We start from the raw sequence: 27,428 nt of genomic DNA, 5'->3' as shown, positions 1-27,428 counted from the left end.
ACAATCAATCAGCTTATTAGTTATCAGTTCTGATAACAACAAGGTTGTAGCAGCCCTCCTGGGGTGGATTTATCCCTTTTCCTAGCAGGATTCTGTTGTGCAGCTCGAGCCCTGCAGGTGCCCTGCTGGGTTTCCATGCAGAGAGATGCACTCAAGATCCCAAAGAGTTAATGCTAAATTTCCTCTTTTTTTTCCCCAATTTCAACTCCCACTGCATGGAGGGGAGTGTGATGCCAAACTCTGCATGACTGAGGGAGCAACCTTGACCTTGCTGAAGCAAACAAAGTCACAAAGAATGGAATGGTACCAAAATGATGCTCTGAGTTGAGTGGCCCTAAACCCCTCCAAAGTGGTGTTGGGGCAAGAGCCAAAAACGTCCCTTGTGAAGAGCAAGTTGAGGAAAGTGTTTGAATTTCCTGGAGTTTCAATGTCACCTTTCAGGGGACTTTGCCAATCCCCCCTTCTCCCTGCTCCTCATTGGCCATGCCAGCAGCCCTTACCCAAATAAAACTGAATCTCTCAGAAAATAAGATTGTCTTGTTCAAAGTGCCATTGAGGGGGGGTCATCCTGGGAGCAGGACCATTTATAAGGTAGGAGGCAGAGTTGTTGAGTCCTTGGGTGGGATATTTGCAATGAAGTTGTAGAATTTAAGGCAGAGTGGCAATATAATTTCTCTCCAAAAATGTTACTGTCTGTGTTGAATCTCTAGCTGCATGAGGACAAGTGTTCTTCCTCCCCTGTATGAGAACTTGAAATAATTAAGTAGCAAAAAGTGCAATCAATTCCCTAATTTCCAGGCTGTTTTGTTGTTGTAAATGTCTGTTTTGAACAGGAATACTGAAATTTTAGGCACCCAAACTAAAGAATAAGTGTATTATTACAATGTAATTATAGGAAACAATCAGTGGATATTTAAGTCCAATGAAATAGAGATGTGCTGAATGTCACTGCAGCAAAATTTCACTCTTCATATTTTGTGTCCACTGGGAATCACAGTCTTTCCTGGTGGGGGGATTCAAGTGAATGATTTTAGAGTTGGTGGTGCTGAGCTAATGTAATGAAAAAGTCCAAAATTTCAGTTTTATTAGGATGCATTTATATCTTCAGGTATAATTATTTTGTGAACAATGTTGCCTGTTATCATGGAAAATCTGCTTAAAGATTCCTTGCTCTGAGCAGCTGATTTTTTGCACAGACTTAAGTGTAATTTTTTCCTTAATTAATTTATCCAGCATTTGATTGCAATCCATCAATCTGGCCATGTCCTGGGAGCACGTCTGGGTTTTGGGCTTATTGCAGAAGTGGTTTGTGACAGTAAAACACAGAAATGGGACTTTATGAGTTTGTGTAGTTATTTCCAGCAGTGGCAAAACACTCCTTTATGGCTGTATTATTCAAAAGGAGAATTTTGTGGCTTTTTTTTTCTCTTCCTAGGAGGCAGATGACTTCCCTTCTCTGCATCCCTGCTGCTGGCTGCAAGGTCTGGCTCCTCTCTGCCTGTCTGCACTGAGCTTTGCCCTCCCAAACCAGCCCCCCCTGCACTTAAACTCTTCATGGTAAGGTTTTGTCAGGAGCCTGTGACAAAAATCAGTGCCTGCTGTCCTGTCCTAATGCTCCACATGCATGGAAAAAGGATAATTTGTCCTTTACTGGAGCTGAGAGGGTGAAGAATGGGTTCAAGAGGAGCATCAGGCAGCAGTGAGCACTGGGGATTTGGTGTGGATGATCAGTTTTCCATTAAATAATATTCCTGTGTGTGAAAATGGAAAAAAAAAAAACACATGATCCTTTCCTCTAAAATGAAATTCTTGAAGATGGAAAGATTATAATCCAAGCCCCAAACACCTGGCTGTGTGGACCTCATGCACCTTGGCCTGGCAAAGGTAGTCAGTGTTTCTCATAGTGACTTTTTCATGTCCTGAGGTGCCTCAGCTGCTAAGAAAGGTTGGATTACAGCTTCAGCAAGAAAGGGAGTCTGTCTCTTTTGTAGTTACAGGTCAGTACACCTGCTTAAAAAAAGAAACAAAGATTCTTTATATGGCAAGTCATCTGAGAAGTGTCACCTGTCCTATAGGGAAAAAAAATGTGTGCTCCTTACTTTGTTCTTTCTCCCTGGTTCAGCTAACTCAACATTTTAAAAATAAAAAAAAGGACAGACCTGAAATTTTACACTGAATATGCAACACCAGAAAACCAATCAGTAGCAAAGAAAAAAAAAATTGAATGAAGGTTTTTTGAGTACTTGGTGTTTCATTTTCTTTCTGTTTCTTCCTTTAGAGCAAAGCTTTTACGAGGTGAACATGTGCTGAACACTGAAATAATTATCAAATTATTCCTAATCATGGAAGAAAGACATCACGTGTCCCAGTGACTGTGTAACTCATTGATCCCTTTTTATTGCCCTCATCTTTCCCTGCAGGTGCCAACATGTGGAGCTCCCTGGGATCCACCTCAGTGTTTGTGCTGCTGGTTGTGACCACCGTGGATGCAGGAGTGAAGGTGACCCCAGATGTGAAGTACACAGCAGCCCCTGCCAGACCCAAGTTACCCACCCCAAGCTCTGTGGCCCAAGGGGCCACCACGTTCTTCCCTTTTGAAAACTACACACTTGACACAGCTGATTTCTTCTTCAATTGCTGTGACTGCTGCCCAGCTGCTGTGGGGCCCCGGGGGGAGCCAGGACCCCCAGGTAGGGTGATGCTTGTGTCACTGCTTTTGGTTACAGCACATAAACCCTATTGAGGAGTCCCCTGCTTTTCCCTGTCCCTGCAGGAGGGATGGCTCTTGATGATCTTTAAGCTCCCTTCCAACCCAAACCATTCCATAATCCTGTGAAATGACTTAGCAGGATTTGTGCAGAAAATGCCCAATGTGCTCATACCTCCTGCAAAGGCAGGGAAAAAATCTGCATGCCAGCCACACCCTAGAGGCTGTAAAACACCAATATGAGTGTGAAATGCCCCAAAAGGAGCTTGTTCCACATAGCACTTGCTTTGGGGGACCACACTGATATGGGAAAACCTGCAGAGCTGGCCCCATCCCAGCTCACTGCTGGTGGGTGCCCCATGTGGCTGTGCTGCCCGATTCCCTGAGCCTAAGGGAGTCACAGATTTACTTCCACATTCACTTCAGCCATGGGTTTATGACCCTCAAAACTACCTGCAAAGAGTTTGATGTCTTTGCTGGATGGCTTGTGATAAAAGCCTCTTGGATTTATTTTTCCCCCGTGGAAAAGAGGAAGCGAAATAGGAAAATAATTTTGGGTTCAAATCTTAAAATAATTATTTGCTCTCCTAAGAGGCAGCTCTGTATAAAGCACCTAAATATTTTATAAGACATCCTTTGTCTCTTTTTTCTGCTGCTAAAATATGTATCTATAGAGTGCCTAATTCTAATACCTCTATAATGAATAGTGTGTTAGTCTGCAAATGTTCACTTTAATAGCAGTAATATTGGAGACAGAAACTATTCATCTGAGGAAAGGTGGTAAAATAATGAAATAATTTTCTTTTCATACAATGTGCTCGAGGGATTTTCACTTCCCATAGCTCAGGAGGGATTTGCTAATGGAAATTATAGTGGCTGCAGAGGGATTTTGCACTCAGACATCCCCTGAGTGTTGATGAAAAAAATCTGTCCAATGGGTTGGGTGTAGTCTGCTCCCAGATGTGCACCAGGAGTCTCTAGATTCCTAGGTGGATGAAAAAGTTAAAAAAAGAAAAAAAATTGAAGCCAGTTTGTGTGCTTTTCAACCCATCCTTTATGCAGCTTGGGGCTGTCTGCCAGGTTCCACTTTTATATTTGCAGACTTAATTCTTTTCCAGGAGAGGGGCAATTACAAATCTACAGGAGCTCCTTAGATGTGTTCAAATATTAAAGAGAGATTACTGCTGATGTTTTATGAATGTCTGAGCTCCTGTGGCTCAAGGGCAGCTGAAAGTTGGTTTCAAAAAATCTTTAACTACAGCCAAGAATGAAATGCAAACCTCTAAGACTCGTAGTTGCTGAAAGGCAAAGGTTGGGGAGCTGCCTGCCCAACCAGGGCACCTGCAAGCAGGAGGTTCCATTTTGTGCTTTCCTCAGTGCTATGTTGCCTACCTCTTCTTGTGAATTTTCTTTATGAACTTAAACCTTTGAGTTACTAAGGTAATTTTCTTGATGTGATTATGTTACAGGTCCCAGAGGGGAAAAGGGAGATGCTGGTCTGCAAGGTCTGCCAGGAAAACCAGGTCCTCCAGGTCCAAAAGGTTCTAAGGGAGAAAGAGGTAAGTCAGACTAATTGCTCATTTCACAAACAGATGCTCCTCTCCTCATCAAATATCACAAAATTAGAGGAAAAGGTATTTTTCAAGGGAATCAGAGTTTACTGATATGGACTGGCAACCAAGGACACTCAGATGTGCAGGCACAAAGATCTCAGCTGCTCATAAAGATCTCACTCAGACCTCTTTGGTATGAATGGGAGCTTAAAATCTGAGTTCAATTTACTGTGGATTAGGAACATGAGCAGGGAAAAACCAAATGGAAGCTACAAGCAGGTGTAGAAGCTGCATTTCAAATTAAATATCTCAGGCAAAATGATTTCAGCTAAGGTGGAAAGCAGTAATTACCCAGCAGTAGTAACCAAAAGGAAAACCTGCCCTTCACTTCAGTTTTGGAGAAGGTCTCATGCTTTGATTCACCTCTTAAACAGGATTTTTTGTGCTGATTAGAGGCAAAAATCCAACCCTGGGGTGGGATGCAGTTGTCTGCCTGCTGGTGCTTGGTGCTGTGAGGCTCAGGCAAGAGTCTGAAAGCCTTTAATGGAGACACCCAATGCTCTGTTTTAATAATGAAGGAAGGGACACATGCAAAAGAGTTCCAGCCATCCTCAGTGCACTGATTGTTGTGCTGCAGATGATGTTATTTTATCCCAATAAAATTTCCTGATGGTTCCTGTCCCAGGAGGAAAAGGGGAACCAGGAGACCGAGGAGCGAATGGAACCCCCGGCTATCCTGGCAAACCTGGGCTACAAGGTACAAATCTTGGGTGGGAAAACCAGGAATATTGCACTGACCTTTCCCTTCACTCTTGGTGCTACGTTTCCATCTCCAGAGCAATCCAATACTAATGTTTTAAAGCTTTTTTTCCCCCCCTCCACTTTGCCCTTTCCCTAGGTGAAGCTGGAGTAAAAGGCAGTAAGGGCAACTACGGCTTCCCTGGACTGAAGGGACAAAAGGGCTCCAAAGGGGACACTTGTGAGAATGGGACCAAAGGAGACAAAGGAGATAGGGGAGATGCTGGAGCCCCAGGAGTGGATGGAGAACAGGGTGACAAAGGGGAAAAGGGAGACACAGGGGAGAAGGGGTACTGCGGGGAGCCTGGGGGGAGAGGGGCGAAGGGGGAGAGAGGGGAAGGGGGGAAAAAGGGGGAGAAAGGCAGCAAAGGGGAGATGGGAGCTGAGGGCATGCAGGGGTTGGATGGAAAACAGGGAGAGAAGGGTGAGCAAGGAAGCAAAGGTGAAAAAGGGGACTTAGGACCTGCTGGAGTGATGGGACCTTCTGGCCCCAAAGGGGTGGCTGGCAGCAAGGGAGCCCGAGGAGCCCCGGGGAAGAAAGGTTCCCGTGGGGCGAAGGGGACTCGAGGGGACACCACAAAGATCCCGAGATCGGCGTTCAGTGCTGGTTTGTCCAAGCCTTTTCCTTCCCCCAACGTTCCCATTCGATTTGACAAGATCCTGTACAATGATCAAGAGGATTACAACCCTTCCACTGGGAAATTCAACTGCAGCGTGGCCGGGGCGTACGTCTTCGCCTACCACCTGACGGTCAGGGGGCGACCAGCCCGGGTCAGCCTGGTTGCCCACAGCAGGAAGGTGGCCAAAACCCGTGAGACACTCCACGGCCAAGAGATTGACCAAGCCTCCTTCCTGACCATCCTGAAGCTGAGTGTTGGTGACCAAGTGTGGCTGGAGGTCTCAAGGGACTGGAACGGGGTCTACGCCAGCGCCGAGGACGACAGCGTCTTCACGGGGTTTCTTCTGTATCCAGATGGTTTTGAGATCCTGCTGTAGGTGTAAAGGGCAAAGATGTTACTGAGAACCTTGCCTGCCAGAGGAGAAGTAAGGGGCAGTGTAGCACATTGATTTAGCTGCTAGGTTTGGTGATCTTTGAACAAAAATTTATTTCCAACGCGTGGGTTAGTTTTAACGAGCAGCCCTGAGAAGTGATGAGTCCCTTGTGCAAGGGAAACCATTGCTGGACACTTAAACACCAGCAGGACTGGCAGATTTTACACCACAGAGTTCAGAATTGTAATTAATCTATTGAAATCATTTAATGAAACTCATTAAGTGTAGTTTCAATCAGGCCAGATCCTGCAGTCCTTCTGTGGTCAAAGCTTCTCTGGAAATCAGTACTGATAACTGTTGGTTTTGGGAAAGATTGCAGACTTTGAGTTCAGAATCATAATTAATCTATTGAAATCACTTAATGAAACTCATTAAGTGTAGTTTCAATCAGGCCAGATCCTGCAATCCTTCTGTGGTCAAAGCTTCTCTGGAAATCAGTACTGATAACTGTTGGTTTTGGGAAAGATTGCAGACTTTGATTTATAGAGCTTAATCAGCTGTGAACATGAGCAGTAAGTTCCTGGAAATCACATGAAAAGATGTATTTTCTCATCAGATCAGTGTTATCTAGTACTTTAGGTCATGAAGTATATAAAGTTTTAGCTGAGAGACTGATAATTTGATCAGGGTGAAAAATCCCTGACTGGTGTTCTAGGCAAAAATACATCTGCAGATTTAAAAAATAACTGGGAGATGCATAATGCCCCTTCCTAAGGCTGCTCAAAACCCCATGGGGGGTCAGGAAAGGAGGCAGCCAGGAGCTGGGCTTGGCTCTCACCCAAATCCTAAGGCACTGTGATGGCCCAGTGGACCTGTGGGCATGTTTATACAAAGCTGGCTTCCCAGGACAGAACTGAGTCTTATGAAATAAATGTATGACATGAAATAGTCTCTGGATGTCAGGCTGGATGGATTTCCTTATTAATGCACTTTCTCTCCTCAGAGGAACTTTATACCACCTTTGGCATAATAACTGTGGCACCAAAATTGTTCCAATCGCTCATTATTATTATTTTTTTTTTTTTTTAGAAATAAAACTCAAGTCTCCTAATTAGCCTTCAGTGGTGCTGGGATTTACTTGTCTTCTCAGGCAGTCACAAGCCTGGGATGTTTTCCCAGTCATTTGATGAATGCTGGGTCTGATCCCAGTGCCAATGGGGAGAATTAGCCCCCTATTCCCATTGCTCTCAGTTGCTTAAACTGCCTTTCCCTACCATATTTAAACACCACCATAAATCATGTTCCTGTCCCTAATGACTTCCTTTTACATGGTACCAAGATGTAGAGTTCCTGAGCCTTTTTCTTTCTTTTTTTTTTTTTTTTGGTACAGCGAGAAAATTAACACCAAAGAAGTGCTGTTAAATTTTAAGATAAAACCAAAGCAATTTGCAAAAGGCTGATCCTATCTCTCAGGTAAATCTAAAGGGCCCTTCAGCTCCTCAGCTTTACAGCCCTCTCTCCAGAGCAGCAATTCAAATGTGAGATGTAGTGGCCTTGTCAAAAAAGTTGGGATTTCACATGATGCTTCCCCCATGTAGTTCAAATCCAGAGGTCTGAGGGTATAAAAGATGCAGCTTTCAGTTTATGAATTCTCTGGCACCTGGTAAAACATGGAGGAAAACCAAGGTGTTAGAATGATCACTTTAGATTCCTGCTGTCAAAATACCCTCAATTTTTTTTGCTGTGACTTTGTGCTGCTCTCCAAAGAGCCCCTGTAGCAGATGGTGGTATATGGACACCTGAGTGGCAATTTCCTCTTCTCCTGCTGAAGTTTCTTCCACTTTTTAAAATAAATAACCCCCTGCAAATGCTCTTGAGAAAGCAAGGCAAAAACTCAGGGTCTCTGCACAGATCTCATCCTCTCCATAAATGAATTGCCTGGTCCTCTGGGGCACAGAGGAGCTGGCAATGTTGTAGAGACTAGAAAAACACCTGCTTCCTTCCAGAAAGCTCTGCATAAAAATGTAGATTTTTAATAAAATGGAGATTCTGATGCAGATCAGGAGACTTTGAGCTGCTGAAATCCTGCAGAGGGGCTCTGAGAGAAGGTTGGGGTGAGCAGCTGGAGCCCCAGGAGGCTGTGCCAAGGACTAAGGGGACTTTGGGGATGGACCTGGGATGCACAGAGTGCCACTGGTCTGTAACCCCCTCAATGTCTGTGCTGGCTCCTGGGCTACAGATGGATTTTATCTGTAACTTTACACCAGTGAAAGGCAAGAAGTTTACATACAAGTTACTAAAATAACACCCAGCAAACACCCAGCTCCATATTCATCCATTTCTCAGCCCATCCCTTTAATTTAATTAATGGTACCTTTAATTTCACTTCAAATATTCACATTTATTTTGAAAGCACGTTTGTTTGTTTTAGTTATTTTTTTAAATTTAAAAATTAAATTAAAAAAACACTGGCCCAGGCTGCCCCCAGGTGTTGGTTGAATTCCCATCCCTGGAAGTGCTTAAAATGCAGATGTGGTGCTTAGGAGTAGGGTTTAGGTCTGGGGTGGGTAGAGTTGGGTTCATGGTTGGACTTGGTGATCTTGAAAGTCTTTTTCAGCCAGAACAATTGTGTAAAAAACATTAAAACAAGTATCTTGTAAAGCTGAGTGTGTTAAGCACAGCAAGGGGTGGTTTGGGTAAATCTGGATATTTGAAGAGAGGGATTTATCTTTACCTGCTATCAAAATGAATCAATAATAGTGCCTGGAAAATGTTCTCTCTCTACATTATTATTTTTTTTAACTTCTGTATCTTGACTGAACCAGGTGTTGTTAGTTAACCCAGTACCTTTCATCAGATCAGCCCACAGCTGGGCTCAATATTTGCCCTAAATTAACTGAAATTTTCAACTCAAACAAGTGCAGGTGCCTCTTCTTTTCACAGGCAGAGACCCCCAGGGTTGGTTCTTCAGTGGGGTTTTCCATCCTTTAAAGAAAATCTCCCTGCTCAAAGGGGTTCAGTTTTAAACCCAGCAGCTGTCTCAGGAGGTTGAAGGAAGAAGAAAACCACTGCCTGGCTGAAAGCAAATTATTCTGCAAGAGGTTTTGGAGTATGAAATCCCCTCATTTTTTGATGCCTTTCCTTGTTTTTCTGTCTGTATCAGAGCAGGGAATCACTTGACTTGAGGATGTGCTTCATCTCCTTGTGTCCCACTAAAAATGCCAAAATATTTGTTCCATTTTGCTTCTACTTTGCACAGATATATTTTGGAAAACCCTCTCCTGTCTGTCAAACAAAGAGGTTTGACACTGGTATAGGGGAAAAGAAATGCTCAGTTTACTGATCAGAAGAGCAGCTGTTTTCATTAACTAAGAAAAATTATTCCAAGCTGACACAGGGCCCCAAAAAGCAGCTAATTCTTTAATTAGCATCCTGAGGACTAAATCTACAGAAGGGTTTGGGTGCCTTGCTAGAAAAACCACACTGGAGCCCTGAGTTAGGCAGCTCAGCCCTTTGTATAAAACCAAGGGATATTTGGGATATTGGATGGATTCAATATTCTCCCCTCAGAAAACAGAGCCTGTTGGTGGGAAGGAAAATAATTTCTGATACTTTGCTAAAACCTTTCCCTGATACAGCTTCACTTTGTGATTTCATCTCTAAGTACCTGGAGTGATGTCAGGGCACAAATCCTGCTGCAAGACTACAAAGCTTGTCCTGATATCCCCAGAAAAACCCCTTCCTTCTGCTATTTTTCATCCCTTTTCATCCCCATCTTGGGTGTCACAACACTTATTTCCATAGCTTTTTTTTTTTTGGCAGGGTGGTGGTTTTTTTACCCAGAGGAACACAAGGAATTGTCCTCCACAAAATAGTTGGGATCTCCCCAGGCTTTTTCCTCTTGGTTGGTGGCTTTCCAGCTGCTCCTGAGAGCCACCAGGTGCTGCCAGGACCTCAGCTGAGCTGAGTTTGTCCCAGAATGAAGCACAGCTGCAAACCCTCAGGGTGATTATTGCTAATTAAAAGGGGTTAAAATCTTGCCCTTCCCTTGTTGGGGACCAGGTATTGTCCTTTGGTGGCCTTGGTTGGTAGAAGGCATCCATCCTTGCTGGGATTTTCTTCCTTTTCTCCTGGATTTGCAGCTTTCAGGTAAGAAAGTGCTTACTGTTTTGGACTGGTTTGGATGAAAACACTTAAAATAATTGTGTTTTGGTGAAAGTATTTTGGCTGTGAGCTAGGAAGTCATAACAGGTTGGAGAGTTTAATATAATAATCCAAATTCAGGTAAAATATGCCTTGGTTTTTCAGAGACTTGTAGCTTTGCTTATAACTCTTTGGCTGCAGAGAGACTTTTTCTCCTGGAAGGAGAAAAAAAAAAAAAACCAAACAAAACACAATGTTTTCCAAAGTGAATTAAAATGGATTAAACCTTGACAGTGTGATCACTGCTAGTTATCCAGTATGCTTGTAAAATGTTGGAGCTCCTTAATAGGGGATATTTATCAAGCAGTGTGGAGGCTGGTATTGTTTTCTAGATATAGTCCTCATTATTTATTCCCTGTAAGAGCTCTGTTACACTTTTATGTGCCCTGTCTGCAAAGCTGCACCTCTGAGGCTGAAGTTTCAGAAATATTACTTGAAATTGTTTGGGGATTGCAGAGAGCTGCACCATGCAATGATTTAATTTCTAGAAGACAGAGGTTTGCTCTAGCAGAGTGTTCCAATATCTGATTTAATGGCATCTATGGGGGTGCCTGGAGTTAAATACATCTGCAAAATGTTGCAAGGTCCATTTTGGGGTGGGTTTGCATCAATTTGGATGATCAGAGAGCAGAGGTTGTGGACCTGGAGGTGTGGAGAGGACTGTTGGGGCAAGGTAGAGAGATGGATAACAAAGCCATTTGGGCTCAGGAAGAAGGGAAGGGTGAAGTATTGAAGCTCTGCCTTGTGTTTTTTCTTTGCCCTGATTTAATAATGAGAAATGAAATTGAGTTTGTTTTGCCTGGGAGTGAAAACCTCCCAGCCCTTGTCTGGACCCAGAGGGTTCTGAGTGGCTTTCCTCTTCACCATCCCATAATGGGTGAGGGCTGAGTGGCCACCTGGTCCTTTGTTATCAGCCAGGCTCAAACCATGGTATGCAAAATAATTTGGTTACCTGTTGGAATTCTACTTTTCCATATCTCTATCTCTTTTCCCAGGTAGTGATGGTTTAAAAATAATTAAATTTTTTTTTCTAAATTTTTTTTTTTTTTGTGCACCTTGCAAAGCTGTGCTGCTCAGTAAAACATTTTCCATGCTCAAAGCCCAGTTTCAGAGCTGAGCTCTAATTCTTGCCCATTTCTTCAGGTGTTGGGAAGCCCAGCAAGCTCTTGGCTGCCCCTGCCCAGAGGGGAACCACATTTTTCTTCCCCCAGTGATGCTGCTGGAAATCCTGAGTTAATTTGGATGAAAACTGTAGGGTTGTTTTTTTTTAATTTAAGATCAGTGCTGCTTACCTGAGGTTACAGTAGAACAGGTGGGGGCAGAAGGGGTAAGGGAGTAGCTTGAAAATTGATTTCCAGTTTCCCTTCTTGTGTTTTCTGGAGGATGCTGTGTGAAACAGATGAATCAGTTCTTTTGGCAGCCCCTCCAAGATAACAGAAATGTTTAAGCCTCCTATCCTTGCCTCAAGGAGCTTTCTGTTTAAGTGTTTGATGGGAGATAAACCTCATTTCAGATTACCTTATTTTATTTTTATTTTTTTCTGTGTGAAAGGCCTGGTGCATGTGGTCTGTGTTAGCCCAGCTCTGTCTCTGAGGAAGCCAGGTAGATGTCTGGGAGAGGAGATAACCAGACAGAGCTGATTTTTCTTTCCCTTCTGCTTTTTTCCTAAGAGATCAATGTAAATGTGTCTCTTCTAGGCAGCATTACACTTAATTTCTCCTCTCTCTGAGCCACGAGGCAGAGGAAACATCTCTTCTTGCTTTATTGTTAAACTATCTTTATAGCTGTCTCTTGTCCACCTGTATCTCTGCACTTTTTTACACCTTAAGCCTGTTGCTCTCTAATGAGAAATCAATTATTGGGAAGCAAGAATTCCATCTGGAGTTATCTTCATGTGTGGGGTCACTAAGGAGGGAGGAAGGGCTGGAAAACTGAAATTCTCCCTGAGGGCAAAATCATAAAACAAGCACTGGGGTTTTATTTTAGTTGGGTTGTGATTCAAATGAGTAATGCTCTATTTTTATGGTGCCTTCATAATATTATTGTGACATTTCTAGCTATCTCCATAAACTTTCATTGCTCCATAACAATTTATTAAGCTGTAGGGAATTCATAAACATGTGGCTAGCTTAATACAAGTGTTCATCTCTGTGGTATTGAAAGGGCACCAGCCTAGTCAATAAAGATATCTGTCTCAGTGCTTTTTATTTTAGAGAGTCAATAAAATATCAGGATAATACAATTGGTTGATGTCAGCCAAACTGTTATTTTTTCCCTTTGACTCTTGCCCTTTTTCTCTTGGTATTCAGCTGTGTAACACAGGCCTGTAAATTGGCTTTAAAAGTGTAAAGATTGGGGTTATAGAGGATAGCTTTAGAAACACAAACTTTAAGAACTTAGATTGGAAGAAGTTATGACCTTAAAGAACATCTCTGAAGGGATAAAATTGTTCTCAGCCTGTTCAGGCTATTTTTGCCTTTAGTGAGGGAAGCAGCTCAGCCCTGGAAGGTGTGGCTGAAACTCCAGGAGAACCCCAGAATGGGATGAAGTGAAGTTTCCAAGCCTTTAGTGAGCTTTGTGGTATCAAACCCAAATAAAAGTACTTATTGAACCTGGGAAGTCAGCTTAAAGCTCTCAGCATCTCAGTGGCACGTGGATCACAGCTCCTGAAAATCAATATTAAATCTTGGCTAAGAGTGACTGCTCCCAGTGTTTCTTCTGAGATCAGTTACAACAGCAAAAGGTGAAGTTTCTTTTTTTTTAAATTCATCCCCAAAATAATAACCAGGGATTCATCTGCTGAGTCTTGAGAGTTCAGGGGCTTTCCCTGCTTCAACTTAGAGTGGGGTAAGGAAAATACTGAGAAACCTCATGAGGTACCCTGGGTCATTACCAAGGAGACCAGAGCATGAAAAGAGCATCTCTTGGGGATTTGCTCCTGGATTTTTGGGAAGTTGAGTTAGTTTTTTGGCAGGACTGGGTTAACTGGTGAGCTCTGGTGGAGGCCCAGGTGTTGCATGGAAGAGAGGTCAGACCCAGCTCTTCTTTGAGCATCTCCCTCCCCCTTTGCTTTAAATGAAGCAATTCTGCTGCCTCTTTCCCAGCTCATTTCCCTGCCTGTTTCCCAGGGACCAGGGTCATTTCCAGCCTCTCCTCTGCCCCAGGATCATGGATTGAAGAGCTCTGATGTGGGAGATGAAAGGAGGTGGCTCTGGATGTGCAGAGCTGCTCTGCCTTTGAGGAGCAGGATGGGGCTTCCTTCAGCTCTGCCTCTTTCCCTGCTGTGATGAGAGGAGCAGAAACTCCTCTCCCATAGCTACAGCTGAGAAAAAGGATGCCACAGATGACAACTTTTTAAGGAACATCTCTGTAGTTTGCTGCAGTTAATTGGGGAGGGCTTAATTACATCAGAAAACTCACTTCAAATGTCACTGGTGGTTTTTTATTATTTACCCAGTGAATCTCTACTGCCTTTATTCCTTTTATAAGTTGTCTGATGGACCAGAAAGGTGGAGATCTGACCATGGCCACCACAGAACCCTTGGGGTCCAGCTCTCAGAAGCCCCTTGGAGCCTTCCAGCATCCAATTACCCCAGGAAATTAAACTGCCCTACAACTGCAGCTGGAAGTAGCTCTCCATTCCTCTGCTTTCTCCTGGTGTAATTAACACAGCTGCAAACGAGCTCCTTCAGCAGCTTTCCCCACTGTCCCATAAAAAGTGGAGAGAGAAAAAAAAAAAAAATATGGGTCAGTGCATTTATTAGACCCTCAGAGTGTGCACAGCTCTATCAGCTCTTGGCATTTAGCAATCCATCCTCTGCTCTCCCATTAAAATGTAAATTGGAGGAGAAAATGTCTTCAGGCTGGTGGGTTTCTAGCTTAGCTCTTGTAGTACTGCATGGGAAACTAATGGGAAAATGTGATTTTTTTTTTTTTTCCCTCCCTTCATCTCCCTCATGCCAAAAGAATTGGCTGTTTTGAGGCTGATATTTAATTAGTTCTGCTTCTCCTGGCTAATAAACAGGGAGAAGGGAGCTGATACATGTGTTACTTAACTTCTGCCTGTAATGAGGACTAGAGAGGCAGAATGAAGAGCTATTAATTCCCCAGCAGATTTGCACAGCTCTCACTGGAGGTTCCTACCTCTCTGCAGTGCTAAGTGGAACTGGGAGGTGACAGATTTGTCCCACATCTCTGAGAGGTGACCTGCACCTTTATGCCTCTCATTCCCATCACTTTTTTGGTGAGCCAAGGTGCTAGAACATCTCATGAAGTATATGAAATATTTTTTTATAGTATTTTGGTGAGCTGATTCCAAACGTTTCGACCCAAACTATTCACATATTTAAAATTTATTTCTTTAAGTTGACATCAGCTTGGGCTGGAAGTCATTTTAGAGCTGAAATATTTTTAATGGTTCTTTTTCTGGCTGGGGATATCTCTGCTCCTGTGATCCCTGCTGCACCCCAGCCCCATGGCATGGGGAGGAAAATGAGGAGGATTGAGACATCAGGAGCTTTTTGTTCAGGATAAAAGTGTAGGGGTTCCCTTGCCCTTTGGAACCCACCTCTCTTTTGGTTTCTAAAATCCCTGGTAGCCCACAGGCTCTAAGAAAAGACCCCAGGAGTTTGACAGGAAGGCTGAAGTCCTGTCTGGTCAGAACAGGCTTGTATTTTAAAAGAAAGAAACTTTTAAAATAACTTTTAAGGGTTGTATTTTAAAAGAAATACACATTTTGAGTAATATTTTCTTGGAGTATAGTTGACAGGTTTATCCCACCAAGAAATTTGCTTTAATAATAAACTTCCATCAGGAAAGATCAAGGCTTTAGATCTCTCTTTGAATGATGCTGATGTGGATTTGGGGTTGGGCCTCTCCTTGGGTTTGTTTCCCAGGCAAATGGTGTTTGCTCCTGCTGTACAGGGAAGGGGGAAAGAGCATCCAGAGTGATAAGAAACTCATCCTTGATAATTTACCAAGGAGATGGAAGGAGGAGAGGAAATAATTTACCAAGGAGATGGAAGAAGGACTCTGTTTTTCACTGCCAAGTTGAATTCAGACATCTGAAGGGCTCTTGGAAGGAACACTTAATACTCCTGGGGCTCTTTTTTCTTATTTCCTATTTTTTTTTTTCCCTTCTGCAATGGGTAAATACCCCCACCTTTCTCAGCTCTTTATCCCTGTGTCCTCTTTCTAAACAAGACAACAACCTCTGACTGACTGGAATTTGCATCTGTGGAGCTGGCAGACAATTCCTGAGCAGGTGGAAACCAACAGGGGCCAGGAGAACAACCTGCTGTGCATATGCTATTTCTAGACACCATGGATGATGTGTAATCCATGGCACAAACTGGAAGTAATGAGACAGCCCTGACATGAGAGCTGATGAGATCATCCAGGCCATCTTCTGCCTTGGCACCCTTGCTTCCTCTAGAAGATTTTTAAGAGAAACGACTTCAGTAAGGCAATTCCCTAAGAGATCTTGCTCTGTGACCTGCCCCTTGTTCATAATTTTAATTTTAAATCCTCAGCTTTAAAATATCCTGCCTGTCCCATCATATCTGGCTGCTGATGCTCCAAGAGTTTGTGCTGTGATGGGATGAACCCAATGATCTCAGGGTGACCCCATGCCTGGGCTGCCCCAGACTTTTAGGATGTGCCAAAAATCCTCCTTTCATCTCAGACTCTGTGGTGTGGCCATACAGCTCTCTCAGGGCTTTTTTTTTTTTTTTCATTGTCAATGAAACAAGAACCAAACATTTAGCAGAATTTTATGTGCCTGCTTTGTATTGCCTTGGCTCTCTTTGTATTCACATCTTTTTCTCTCCTCTGCATACTCAGCCTTTATTTTTTTTCTTAAGCTTTTACTTTAGCTCTATTGCTATCCAGATTTTTCTTCTCCCCAGGGTGTATCTCTTTGTTTGGATGACTAACTTGCTTTTTTTTTTCCTGGAGAAAGCTGAATTTTGAAGCTGCTGATCCAAATCTCTCCAATGAGAAGTCATTGTCCATCTGTTTCCTTCCTCCTCAGCTTGCCCTGGGAGCTGCAAGAGGGATAAATGTATCCAGAGTTAGGTTTGTCAGGATTTATAGCTTCATGCCTTGGTTTTTCTGTGGTGTTGGTGCTCCTGGCTGCTGAGGAAGGAGTTTCCCCTTCTAGATTTTTTTTTTTTTCCTCACTTTCTGAAAAATATTCTCCTAATTAAGAGCCAGATTCCACCCCCTGAATCAACTCCAGCCCAAAGCCAGTGGTTAAATCTGTATTTAGCAGAGTCCTTCCTCCAAGAGGAGGGGGGGACTTGGCAGGGGTGATCCTGGAGGTCTTTTCCAAGGGTGATAATTGTATGAATACATCAGGTTTTTTAAGGAAAAATGAGCAGGCCCATGGGGTGAGCTGAGGTTTTTCCTGGCTTTATAAAGGATTTAAGCAGAAGGTTCAGTCTGCTGGGAGCAGCTTGGGGTCTCATTTCAGGAACCACAGCAAAAAAACCCCACTCTTGTCCTTTGGGATGATAAATCCCAGGCCATTATTAGCTGGAGAGGCATGATTTATTATTCTTGAAGGACTGGAGTAAAAAAAGGTGGTTTCCAAGTGATCCACCTGTGCATCCTATCAGCCAAACCTGCCAAGATTTAATCCTGGGGTTGCTGCTCTGCTCTGCTTTTTGTTTGTGCTGCTCCACTCCTTGCAAGCCCTTGTCTTGTATTTCTGAAAAAGCAAATTAAAGCCCACAAATCCCTTTAAATAAGTGATGGATCGTGGCCCTGTTTGCATTTTGAACAGCTTTGTTTGGACTCTGCTGGCTGGGTTTCACCTGGTGCTTGGGGAGCCTGCCAGGGATGGAGAGGGACAGCAGATGGCAATGTGGTGCTGCAAACCCACCAGCAAATCCCAGGAAATTCTGGGCTGGCCTCTCAAATCCCCTAAAAAATAAAATAAAAAAAAAAAAATAATCAAGATAGATGCCACTGCGTGGGAACTGCCTTGGGTTCTCACCTGGGTGGGTGCAGAGAGGGGCTTTGTGCTGGGGTTCTGGTCTCCAGTGGGGTGGCTGATGCTTGGCAGTGATTCCCTAGGGATGGTGTAGACATAAAAGTTGGGAATTCCTTCTGCCTTTGCCAGCTCCCTCTGTGCCTGCATCCTCCTTGCTCCCAACATCACCAGTTGGGAGCCAGGGAATGAACTGGGTCTTCATGGCATGGCACTGGAGGCTGCAAAAGCACGTGGGCATCTTCAGAAGATTGTGCTGAGAACTCTCAAATGTTGATCAGGTCCATGAAATTCACCTTTTGTTTCCTTTTATTCTTATTTTTTAATTTTATTTATGTGTTGATGAGGAAAGCTCTGGATGCAGGGAGCTGGAGTGCAAACCTCAGGGTGGAAAATGTGTTTTATTCCCTGACCTTATTCAGACTCCTAAGAAGTGTTTGACCACATAGGGGACTACAAAGTTAGTGTTTTTATCTATTTGCACTTAAATCCTGTGCTAAAGATGGAGCAAACCCCCAAACTTTTAATTTTTGGTAACTCCAAGTGCATAAAATGAAGCAGAAAAGCTTCAAGTGAAGCACACAGCACTTAAACACTTACTTGATTAGTAGGAATCATCAATTAGTTAAACATCCAAATGCTGTTATCTGCACCCACAATTGATTTTTGGATGGCAAATTACTGGGACATAATTACAGGTGGTCTTTTTTTTTTTTAAAAAAAAAAAAAAATAGTTCTCTAGTCTTCCTAGAGCCTGAAGCATAAATAAATCCAGAGGGTTTTCACTGTGAGAGGTGTTTCTGATTTTCCTTTTCCTGGAGAATGGGGAAAGGAAGTTCTTGGTTGCTTCTCAGGTGCCTCACTTGCCTGTTTAGGATGGAGAAAAGGGGCAAAGTGGGATTTATTTTGAAGAAATATTTATTATGGTTATCAAGCAAATGAAACCATGCTGGGACCCATCTTCTGCCTGACCTCAAATGCCCTTGGGTGCCACTGAGCTGTTCCTGGAGCTCTCAACTCAAAGCCCAGAAAACATGGAAGGTTCTACATTCAAGTCTTTTTTTCCCCCTTAATTTTTTTGGGTCTAATTAACCCAGGGGATATCAGAATGTGGCTTCTCTGTGTGTTTTGGGCTGCAGGACCCCACCAGTATTTTCCCAGGGCTGGTGCAAGGAGGTTTGAAGTCTTGGCTTTCTCAGCCAGCTGGAATAAGAGCTGCCAAAACCACTGCAAAAATGCAGAGTTTGGAGCTGGGTTGGCTTCTGGAGAGCTCTGTGGTGGGGTTTTAACTCCTCAAGCTTTGCAGAAGCATAAAATAATATTTCTTTCTCAAGTGCCTCTTGTGCTCCAAGCTTCTTTTCTCATTAGGCTGCAATGCAATGATTTCTTAAACACTGCCAGTAACACCCCTGCCAGTCTAAGCTATTTTAGAATAGCAATAATTATTTTTTTTTTTTTTTTTTTTTTTTTTTGCACTAGGAATCTCTAATAGGGTAATGTTCTCTGAAATGCACTGAAGCAGATGGGAATAAGAGGAGATGTGTGCCTTGTTTTTAATTCAGCCTGGCTTAATGGGAGGAGCCTTTAAAGTCAAAAGCTTTCAAGCTGATTTTTTTTTTTTCCCCCAGTTTATATGTATTGAAAGAACAAATCCTGTCTTGTCAGGACACCTGGCTGGGTACCACCAGCAGAATCTCTGCTTAGGAGATGGAGAAAAAATAGTGTGGGGATGTAAGAAGACAAAAAGTGGTGTTAACATCACCCAGGAAAGAAATTAAAGTTGTGTGAGCAGACTGAAGGCAGGTGCAAGGATCTTGTGCACTGAGTGAGGCTTTAAAGCCTGTGTAGCAGAACACAGGGTGACCTTTAGCAGAACATCACCTCTGGAAGGGAGCTGAGCTTTCTCCATCCTGGTGCTGCTGGTGGTTTTACAGTGTTTAATCACTGCCTCTCAAAGGTCAGCCCATTTGAGGGGGGAGAAGCAGCAGTAAATTTTTGAAAATTGAATTTTTTTTTTTTTTTTACAATGGAGTGTGACTCAGCTCTCTCCTATTCCTAGAAATAACCTGGGCTTCAATGAAACTTTGCACCTCTCCTCAGGTGAAGCTGCCTGGCACATCCCCCCCCAAAATCTCCACCTTCAGAGCTAAGTCCTGGGGCTGGTGGGGATGCAAGGCACCTCTTGGGTCTTCTACCAACCCAAAAAAAGGCAGCCCCAGCTTTGCAGTAGGTTCATCAGGGTCCTGTAGTGCTCTCTGCAGAAAATGAAAATAAATGAAGAGGAAATCCCCCCCTTTTTTTCCCTTTTACTTGCCATATGAGTGAAATCTAGCTGTGGCATGAGCACATACATCTTTATTGACTCTCCCAGACAAATGCCTCTTCCAATCTAGGATTTGACACTTGTTAAATATCCCAGAGGAACACCTTATCAAGCTCCTTCTTGTTTCCAGAATATAACCAGGAGCTGGCTGCCACTCTTCAATTCATATCTCCATTTCCCATCACTGCACTAGGTTTGGGGGATAATAAATCTATCAGGCCACTTGTCTTTAAGCTTAATAAGATTTATTTGTGTGGATTTAGCATTCAAGAAGTAGTCACAGGCTCTGTAGTGTTACTTGCACTGCTACTGTACAAGGTTCAACAAACAGTGTTTGGAAGCTTTGGAGAAACAGTTTCAGGAAGATAAAATGGGGTTTTCCACATGTTCAGGAGGCTTCTCAGTAAATTTATCTACTGGTGACTCCAGACTGGAGGAATCTTGGTGAAAGTCCTGAGGGTAGAGGTTTGCTTGTGAACTTTGCATCCCTGGTTTTATGAAGAATTTATTCAAGATAAAGTGTGAAACAAGTTGGGGGTGTCAGAAGTTGGAGCAGATGACCTTTAGAGGTCCCTTCCAACCCAAATTATTCAGTTTCTGAGATGTCTGATGGAGGAGTGTGTGTCCAGCCCAACTTTTATGCATTCATCTCTCAGCAGCTGTGTGCTGGATGATATTTTCCCTGTTAATTTGCAGTGTTAATGACCAAAGCTAAATCAGATCACTAAATTCCTGCCTAGCAGCCCTATTTATTTAGCTTTACACTCCTATTGAATGGGTGATTCCCAAACTGAGCTTAGCTGCCTTCCTGCACTGCAGACATCAAAAATAATTGAAATGGATTGATTTTGGCTCAATCTTGACACAAAAAAAAAAAAAAGTCTTCCAGCAGGCATTCTGCTCTTGGTGCCATGAGCTTCTGGGGGTGCTTTTGACCCCCAGCTTTGGTACCCAGCTCCAGGAAGGGCTCAAATCTCAAATTTCCCTTGAGATTTTTCTCTGTCCTTCAAAAAGAGCAGAACTTTTGCTCTGGGTCCAGCCTGATGGCTCTGGGACATCAGCACCATGCACCAAGGTTTGGGCTTGGCTCTGCCAAAGTGGGATTCTTATTCCCAAATTCAACTTGCTCAGCTGAAACTGGGCACAACTGGTCTTGGAGTGGAATAGAAAGGATGGAAAAAAACCCAATCCCAGCCATGCTGCTGTCTCCCTGCCTGTACCCAAATAAATCTTCCCATTTCTTTCAGGTAACAGTGTTGTTACCTGTGTTTAACTTTATTATAGATGTTTCCACTCAATTGGTTGTAATTGACTCAAGCACTTGAAGGAAAATAACTTAGAAAAATACATCTAAATATATTCTTTCAGAGGTTCATAAAACCTCCTCTAAAAATAAAAAAATCCCATACACAAGCTGCTGTTCCCAATGGAGAGTAAATTCATCTGCAACATGGTTAGAGTTACAGCATCTCTTGGCAGCTAAAAAGAGGAATCAAGAAGTAAAACTAAAAAGATCTCAGACACTGGAAAGTTATTTTAAAAGTGAAGCACTGGAGCAAGGAAAGAAACACAGTAAAAAAGAGGTTTTAGTAGCAAAGTGTTGTTAGATTGGACAAACCAGGTATCAGGTTCTGGTTATAGGCATCTTTGTTTTATTCCAATTAAACAGCTTCTAATTGAAATAAAAACAGCTGAAGGCAGCCCCCATACACCAGTAACTGCAATGCCAGGAATTCTGGGCAGAAAACAGCACAAAGGGCTGAGAAAATACTTTCTTTTGTCATTCATGCATTAACAAGGTATTTAATGGATGCTAAAATACTTTTTCTAAGTGATGGGCAAGGAAACATCCTGGATTTTGCTGTGTGTAGTTTTAATGGCAAAATAGTCTTTTTTTTTTTTTTTTTTTTTTTTTCTATGAACCCAAATATTTTATCTAGAGCCAAATAAGTAGCAAAATTTCACAAGTTGTTAAAAAATGTGTTATTTCTTCACCAGTGAATACCCAGGGAGGGGGGAGATGTTCTAGGCAGTGCCTTGTGCCCACCTGTGTTTTCTGGGCATCTGTGGCCTTCCAGCAATGATAAAATGACCTTTGGGTGCCCAGAGCAGAGGGATGGGGGGGTTGTGCTGCTGTCCCTGGCTCTGGTGGAAGCTGCAGATCTCAGTGAAATAAATAAAAAAGCTTCATAACTGATGCTCACTTATTTCAACCAGAAAAATCTCTGCTACTGAAACAGAACTTGTCCAGCCAGGAGTTTTCCATCATTTAGGAACTCTTAACCAAGCCCAGGTGTGCTCCTGGAGGGGTTATTTTTCCACATTACACCCCTTAAATGACTTCATCCTAATGAAAATATAAAATTCTTTCACAGTTTGAAAGATGTAAAATTTATTCTGTGTCATTGGGATTTTTACAGCTAAAAGATGCTTTAGAGTTCTGTCTCCCAAAGCAATCCTAATACATCAGCACCACTGGAAATGTTCAAAAATGCAGTGGGGCAGAAAAAAAAACTATTTAAATTTTTTTTTTTTTAAATTTTTAATGCCATTTAAGGAGTGCTTTGCCAGAGCCAGCCCCTTCTATGAAGGCTCCTTCAGACAGGAGGGGAATTGCTGGGCTTGGACCCATGGAGATAGCTGAGTGTTCATGAGGTTTCTTATCAGCCCAAATGTTTCCAGCCTGCCCTGGCTGTGCTGGGATTTATGGTGAATCATTTTCTGGGAGATTTAAAAGGACTTCAAACCTGCCTGAGATTTAAGAGACTTAGAGCCAGGGATGCTTTGGGGGATTTATGATGTTTTCACATTTGCAAATGTTAGAAATGCCATAATCTGAGCAAGTCTTGATTAATCAAAATATATAAAACTATTTTTTCCTCCCTGGCAGACAGCAACTCCCTGACTTTTGGGGGGGCGTGTGATAAAACGTGGAATTGAACAGAAATGTGCAATAGAATCATGGTTGGAAAGGACCTTCAAGACTGAGTCTGCCAGTCCTATACCACCTTAACCATTAAATCATCTCCTAAAGGGCCACATGTAATTTTATTTTTTTTTTAATACCCCCAGGGATGGCAACTCCACCACCTCCCTGGGCAACCTGTTCCAAGGCTTCCCCATTCTTTTGGTGAAGGGCCCTTCTCCTGAAAAAGCTGTCAGGCCACAGCTTGGACAGGGGCATCTGTGCTGGGTTAGGAACTGGCTGGAGGGCCGGGCCCAGAGAGTGGTGCTGAACGGGGCTGCATCAAAATGGCGGCCGTGGTGTCCCCCAGGGATCAGTGTTGGGCCCAGTGCTGTTTAATATCTTTAGTGATGATTTAGATGAGGGGATTGAGTCCATCATCAGCAAATTCACAGATGACACCAAGCTGGGGGGAAGTGTGGATCAGCTGGAAGGCAGGAGGGCTCTGCAGAGGGACCTGGACAGACTGGAGAGTTGGGCTGATCCCAACGGGATGAGGTTCAACACAAGAACCCCATGGGGAGCTCCAGGCTGGGCACAGAGTGGCAGAAAGGGAGCTGGGAGTCTGGATTGCCAGGAAGCTGAAGAGGAGGCAGCAGTGTGCCCAGGTGGCCAAGAAGGCCAATGGCATCCTGGGCTGGCTCAGGAAGAGCGTGGCCAGCAGGTCCAGGGAAGGGATTCTGCCCCTGTGCTCAGCCCTGGGGAGGCCACAGCTTGAGTCCTGTGTCCAGTTCTGGGCCCCTCAGCTCAGGAAGGAGATTGAGGTGCTGGAGCAGGTCCAAAGGAGGCAACTGGGCTGGGGAAGGGACTGGAGCACAGATCCTCTGAGGAGAGGCTGAGGGAGCTGGGGGTGTTGAGGCTGGAGAAGAGGAGGCTCAGGGGAGACCTCATCACTCTCTCCAACTCCCTGAAAGGAGGTTGGAGCCAGGGGGGGGTTGGGCTCTTTTCCCAGGCAACTCTCAGCAAGACAAGAGGGCACAAGAGGGCTCAAGTTGTGCCAGGGGAGGTTTAGGTTGGCCATGAGAAAGAATTTCTTTCTGGAGAGGGTGCTCAGCCATTGGAATGGGCTGCCCAGGGAAGGGGTGGATTCTCCATCCCTGGAGCTATTTCCAAAGAGCCTGGATGTGGCACTCAGTGCCATGGGCTGGGAACCACGGGGGGAGTGGAGCAAGGGTTGGACTTGATGAGCTCTGAGGTCCCTTCCAACCCAGCCCATTCTAGGACTCTATGATTTACCTCTGGATGTCAAACCTGCCCTTTGAGGAGGACTTTTCCAGGGGGTCTTGGTGCTTCATGAAGTGAGGAGGTCAGAGCTCACTTAGAGATGCTCTGGGTCAGGGTTTTGGGGTTGGGATTTGGAGATGGCAACTGCTGGGGACCCTCAAAGAGCCCTTTGAGCTCTTGTTGTGGTGATTCCTGTGGCTGAGCTCTACCCACTGGGATGTGCAGAAGGAAAATTGGGGATGTGGGGCTGTGGGTGAAGTGCTGAGGGGCATCTGGCTGGAACCCAGGGAGCCCTGAGGTGGATTTGCTTTGTGAAAATGTTTAGATTTTGGTAAACCTCTTATCTGGATTGGGCTGGGAGGGGGTTGCTGGCTGTGGTTGATAAATGAGCTTACTAAAAACGGTAATTCCAGCCAATCCCAAGCTTGGAAGCCAGATTTATAATGCTGGGAGCAAGCCCATCCCTGGCCTGGTGTGTTAACCCACCTTGAGATGCAGCTTTGTACAAACCTTGAGTGTTTTGGTGCAAGAGGATTTCTTGTCCCAGGGCACTTGGCTGATGCTGAGAAGTGCTGGGGATCCCAGAAAGGGCTTGGAAGGAAGGAATGTTATTCATGGATATTTTTACCTGGGCATCACCAGGACCATGCCCCAAATCTGTGATTCCAAGCTGCTGCCACAGGCATTGCAACCACATTCCAAGGTGGAAAATAATTTCTTGCTTTTGGGGCAAACAATACAAAAGAGGGAGCAATTTAATCTCCTTTTTTTTTTTTTTTTTGGGTGTGTGTTTTTTCTCTGAAGAGGCAGCTTACAGACCTGAAATGAAGGTTGGAAGGAGGATTCAGATCTGGTATTTGAAGTAGGTTAATTTTAGCCCAATTTTGCTGGGTTGTGTTTTATCCAGCAGCTGTTTTGCAGTTTTATCTGGTGTACTTTTATCTACTTTACCTCATACTTCGAGCACTTCCTGAAGCCTCTGTTGTCTGGAAATTGTTTCTATTTTTCCTTCCCTCTGCCCCCTCCCCCCAGACATTCTCCCATTTATTTCCCCCTTATCTTTGTCAAAGCATTTCTCAAGCTGACACTTTTCCCTCTGAGGTTCCACTCATCTCTTACAGGGGCTTTTTAGTGCTTTGCAGCAAGAACTTGCCACGTGCTGTGGGGGTTTTTTTTATTTTATTTTTCTTCCCAATTATTTTGCTTCCCACCACTGACAACCCTTCAAGCTCCTGTGAATGGAACTGGTTCTGTGCCTTTTGCCTTCCTCTCAAGCAGAGTCAGCTTTTTCAGCCCAGGGAAGTCTGAGGGAGGGAAAACAAAATGCAAAGGGTGACAATTTTAAAGAGATTTCCATTTTGTCAGTTTTCCCACTCACTGGAGTGGCAGTGTTGGGATGGGGTGGTGATTGATGCTCTCTGCCATCCAAACCTTCCTCCTAAGCAGCACCATCAGACATCCAGCAGGAGCCACCTGCAATTAAAATTTTTGATTGCTCATCTCATGGAAAAAAAATGATTAAAACCTAAAAAAAAATAGTTAAGTAACAGCTTTCCCTGTATACTGTGTCCCATGTCCCTTCAGTGAGCTCTATTAGATTGTACCTGTGCTCTAACAGGGAATTTTTAGTTTTTTTTCTTGCTTAGTGACAGAATATTCAAGCATCTAACATGCTGGATGTCTGTATTGCTCACAAGCAATGTTTAGATCCTGCACATCTGAAATATTTTATATAAAAGAACTTTACAGCTCATGGTAGGGCAAGAAAGAGCAGAGGTCTGGTTCACCAGTGACTAACTGGGAATGGGATAATTTCTAAGGGCTTCACTCTCAGGCAACAAACTAATTGATTATTTTGGGTTGAACTCCAAGGTGAATTCAGCTCTTCAGAAGTTGAGCCTAAAGCCAGAATCTCTCACAGATTTTTTTTTTCCCCCTCATTAAGTGACATAAATATTTTAGACTTAGCATTCATCTCTATTTTTTTCCTTGTTCAGTCTGGAATTCCCATTTCTATTGCTAGCTCTTCTCCCAGCAGACTTTTCCATCTCAGCCAAATTTCTACCTTTTTTTTAAAGCCATCTCCCATTTGAAAGTGTGAGGATAACAAGTGCAGAGATTTCCACCAGCTACTTGGTTTCCTTTTCAATATTCATGAGCTCTATCCTCCCAAGTCCTGCTTATTGTTTCCTGGGTTTGTTCTTGCTGGAGTGCTAATTAGTGCCTCTAGCTCCAAACTGCTTGTTTAAGGAAATTTAACTGCCAGCTTGTGTTGTACAATGTGGTTTTTTGTGGGTTTTTTTTTTAGTGTTTTCATTAAGTGTGTCCAGAGTTATAATTGCATCCTGAGCAGACAAGATTGCAGGGCTCTGAACAACTTCCACACTCTTCTGATCTTATCACAGTCTCTACATCTATTTTTTTTTTTTTTTCCTTGGTATCTTGCACTGTTTCATGAAAAATCAGGTTCTGGCTGTTGAGTCTCAATGGGCTGAGCCAAGGTGGAGGTTTTTTTTGCCCAAGATGCTGCAGCTGTACACACAGGGTAAGCTTTAGGTCTGCTTTATCTCCCAGCCTGAAATGTGTCTGTATCTCAAATGCCACTTGAGACAAATCTGTAATCACTGTGAATAAGTTAGCCAGGAAATGGAATTTTTTTCTCTCTGCAGATTGTCTGAGAACACAGATTTTTTTAATTTTTTTTTTTTTTTTTTTTTTTTTTTTTTCCCTGAGTTTATTTGCAAGTCAGTGTTAGCTGATAAAACATCCTGCAACTACATCCTAGCCTGTGGATTTCTCCTGGACCATTTGTTCCAAGTATTTGAAACCCAGGTTGTGCCTCTCTTTAATCACCAGTAGAGATTTCTCCTGGAGCTTGGCTTGGGATGTGCCAGCTGAAACTAGGGAGACTTCTTCCAATATTAATAATTAGAAAAATTAAGTTTATTACAGGCCTGACTTGGATTTTTCCTATTGGCTTGAATAAGGCTGCAAAGACTTCAGAAAGGGAGAACATTGCATCTTTTCCAGCAACTTTAAAGAGGATGCTCCTTGTTTTGGATGTATCTTTTGTAGCTTATTAAATCCAGACTGTGGGCTTTTATTATGGAATCAATACATCTAATCAAGTTTTATAGGAAGGGTGGGTTTATTTTATGTTTTCATAAATTCTCCTCGTTTTGCCTATGGATATTTACGAGAGATTTTGAAAAATTGCTTGAAATGGAAGCTCCATTCTGTCTTTTTTTGATAAAATAGATACAAGACCCTTAACTCTCTGGCCATACTACAGTAAAAGCTGAACTGAAAGAGTGTTTGATAACCACTTATTAAATCTGCTTTTCTAAATCAAGACAGACATTCCTGGTAGCTCACCCCATCCTCATAAACACTTTATGCACACAGGGACAAGGCAGAGATACTGCTGAACCTCTGAAATAAAATTATATAATAATAAAAAATTAAAATACATATATATAAATATATATAAACATATAATATATATATTTATATATATGTAAAAATATATATAAATATATATATAAATATATATAAATATATATATATAAATATATATAAAAACACAACAAACCAACCAAACAAGAAAAAAAAAACCCAAAATTCTTCATGCCTTTAACACACCATTGCTCTTGTCTGTGTCTATCCTATAA

At 43.1% G+C, this 27,428-nt stretch overlaps 1 protein-coding gene across 1 annotated transcript; it reads left to right on the top strand.

The window, feature by feature from the left end:
• The first annotated feature begins 2,427 nt into the window (after positions 1 to 2,427).
• Positions 2,428 to 7,128, top strand: OTOL1 (otolin 1). Its single transcript, XM_071751535.1, has 4 exons — positions 2,428 to 2,690; positions 4,177 to 4,266; positions 4,946 to 5,017; positions 5,159 to 7,128. Exons 1-4 carry the CDS (start codon positions 2,429 to 2,431, stop codon positions 6,052 to 6,054), a joined length of 1,320 nt encoding a protein of 439 aa, XP_071607636.1. The 5' UTR covers position 2,428; the 3' UTR covers positions 6,055 to 7,128.
• Positions 7,129 to 27,428: the final 20,300 nt, after the last annotated feature.

The sequence above is a fragment of the Heliangelus exortis genome, chromosome 9 (assembly GCF_036169615.1).
Source record: "Heliangelus exortis chromosome 9, bHelExo1.hap1, whole genome shotgun sequence".
Classification (NCBI taxonomy): domain Eukaryota; kingdom Metazoa; phylum Chordata; class Aves; order Apodiformes; family Trochilidae; genus Heliangelus; species Heliangelus exortis.
This window is presented reverse-complemented; position numbering and strand designations above follow the sequence as displayed.

Bases quoted from the DNA above. Each gene is read 5' to 3' on its own strand.
- OTOL1 (XM_071751535.1), top strand. From the start codon at position 2,429: ATGTGGAGCTCCCTGGGATCCACCTCAGTGTTTGTGCTGCTGGTTGTG. The intron at 4,267-4,945 runs GTAAGTCAGACT...TTCCTGTCCCAG, and splicing joins AGGTTCTAAGGGAGAAAGAG to GAGGAAAAGGGGAACCAGGA. The intron at 5,018-5,158 runs GTACAAATCTTG...CCCTTTCCCTAG, and splicing joins TGGCAAACCTGGGCTACAAG to GTGAAGCTGGAGTAAAAGGC.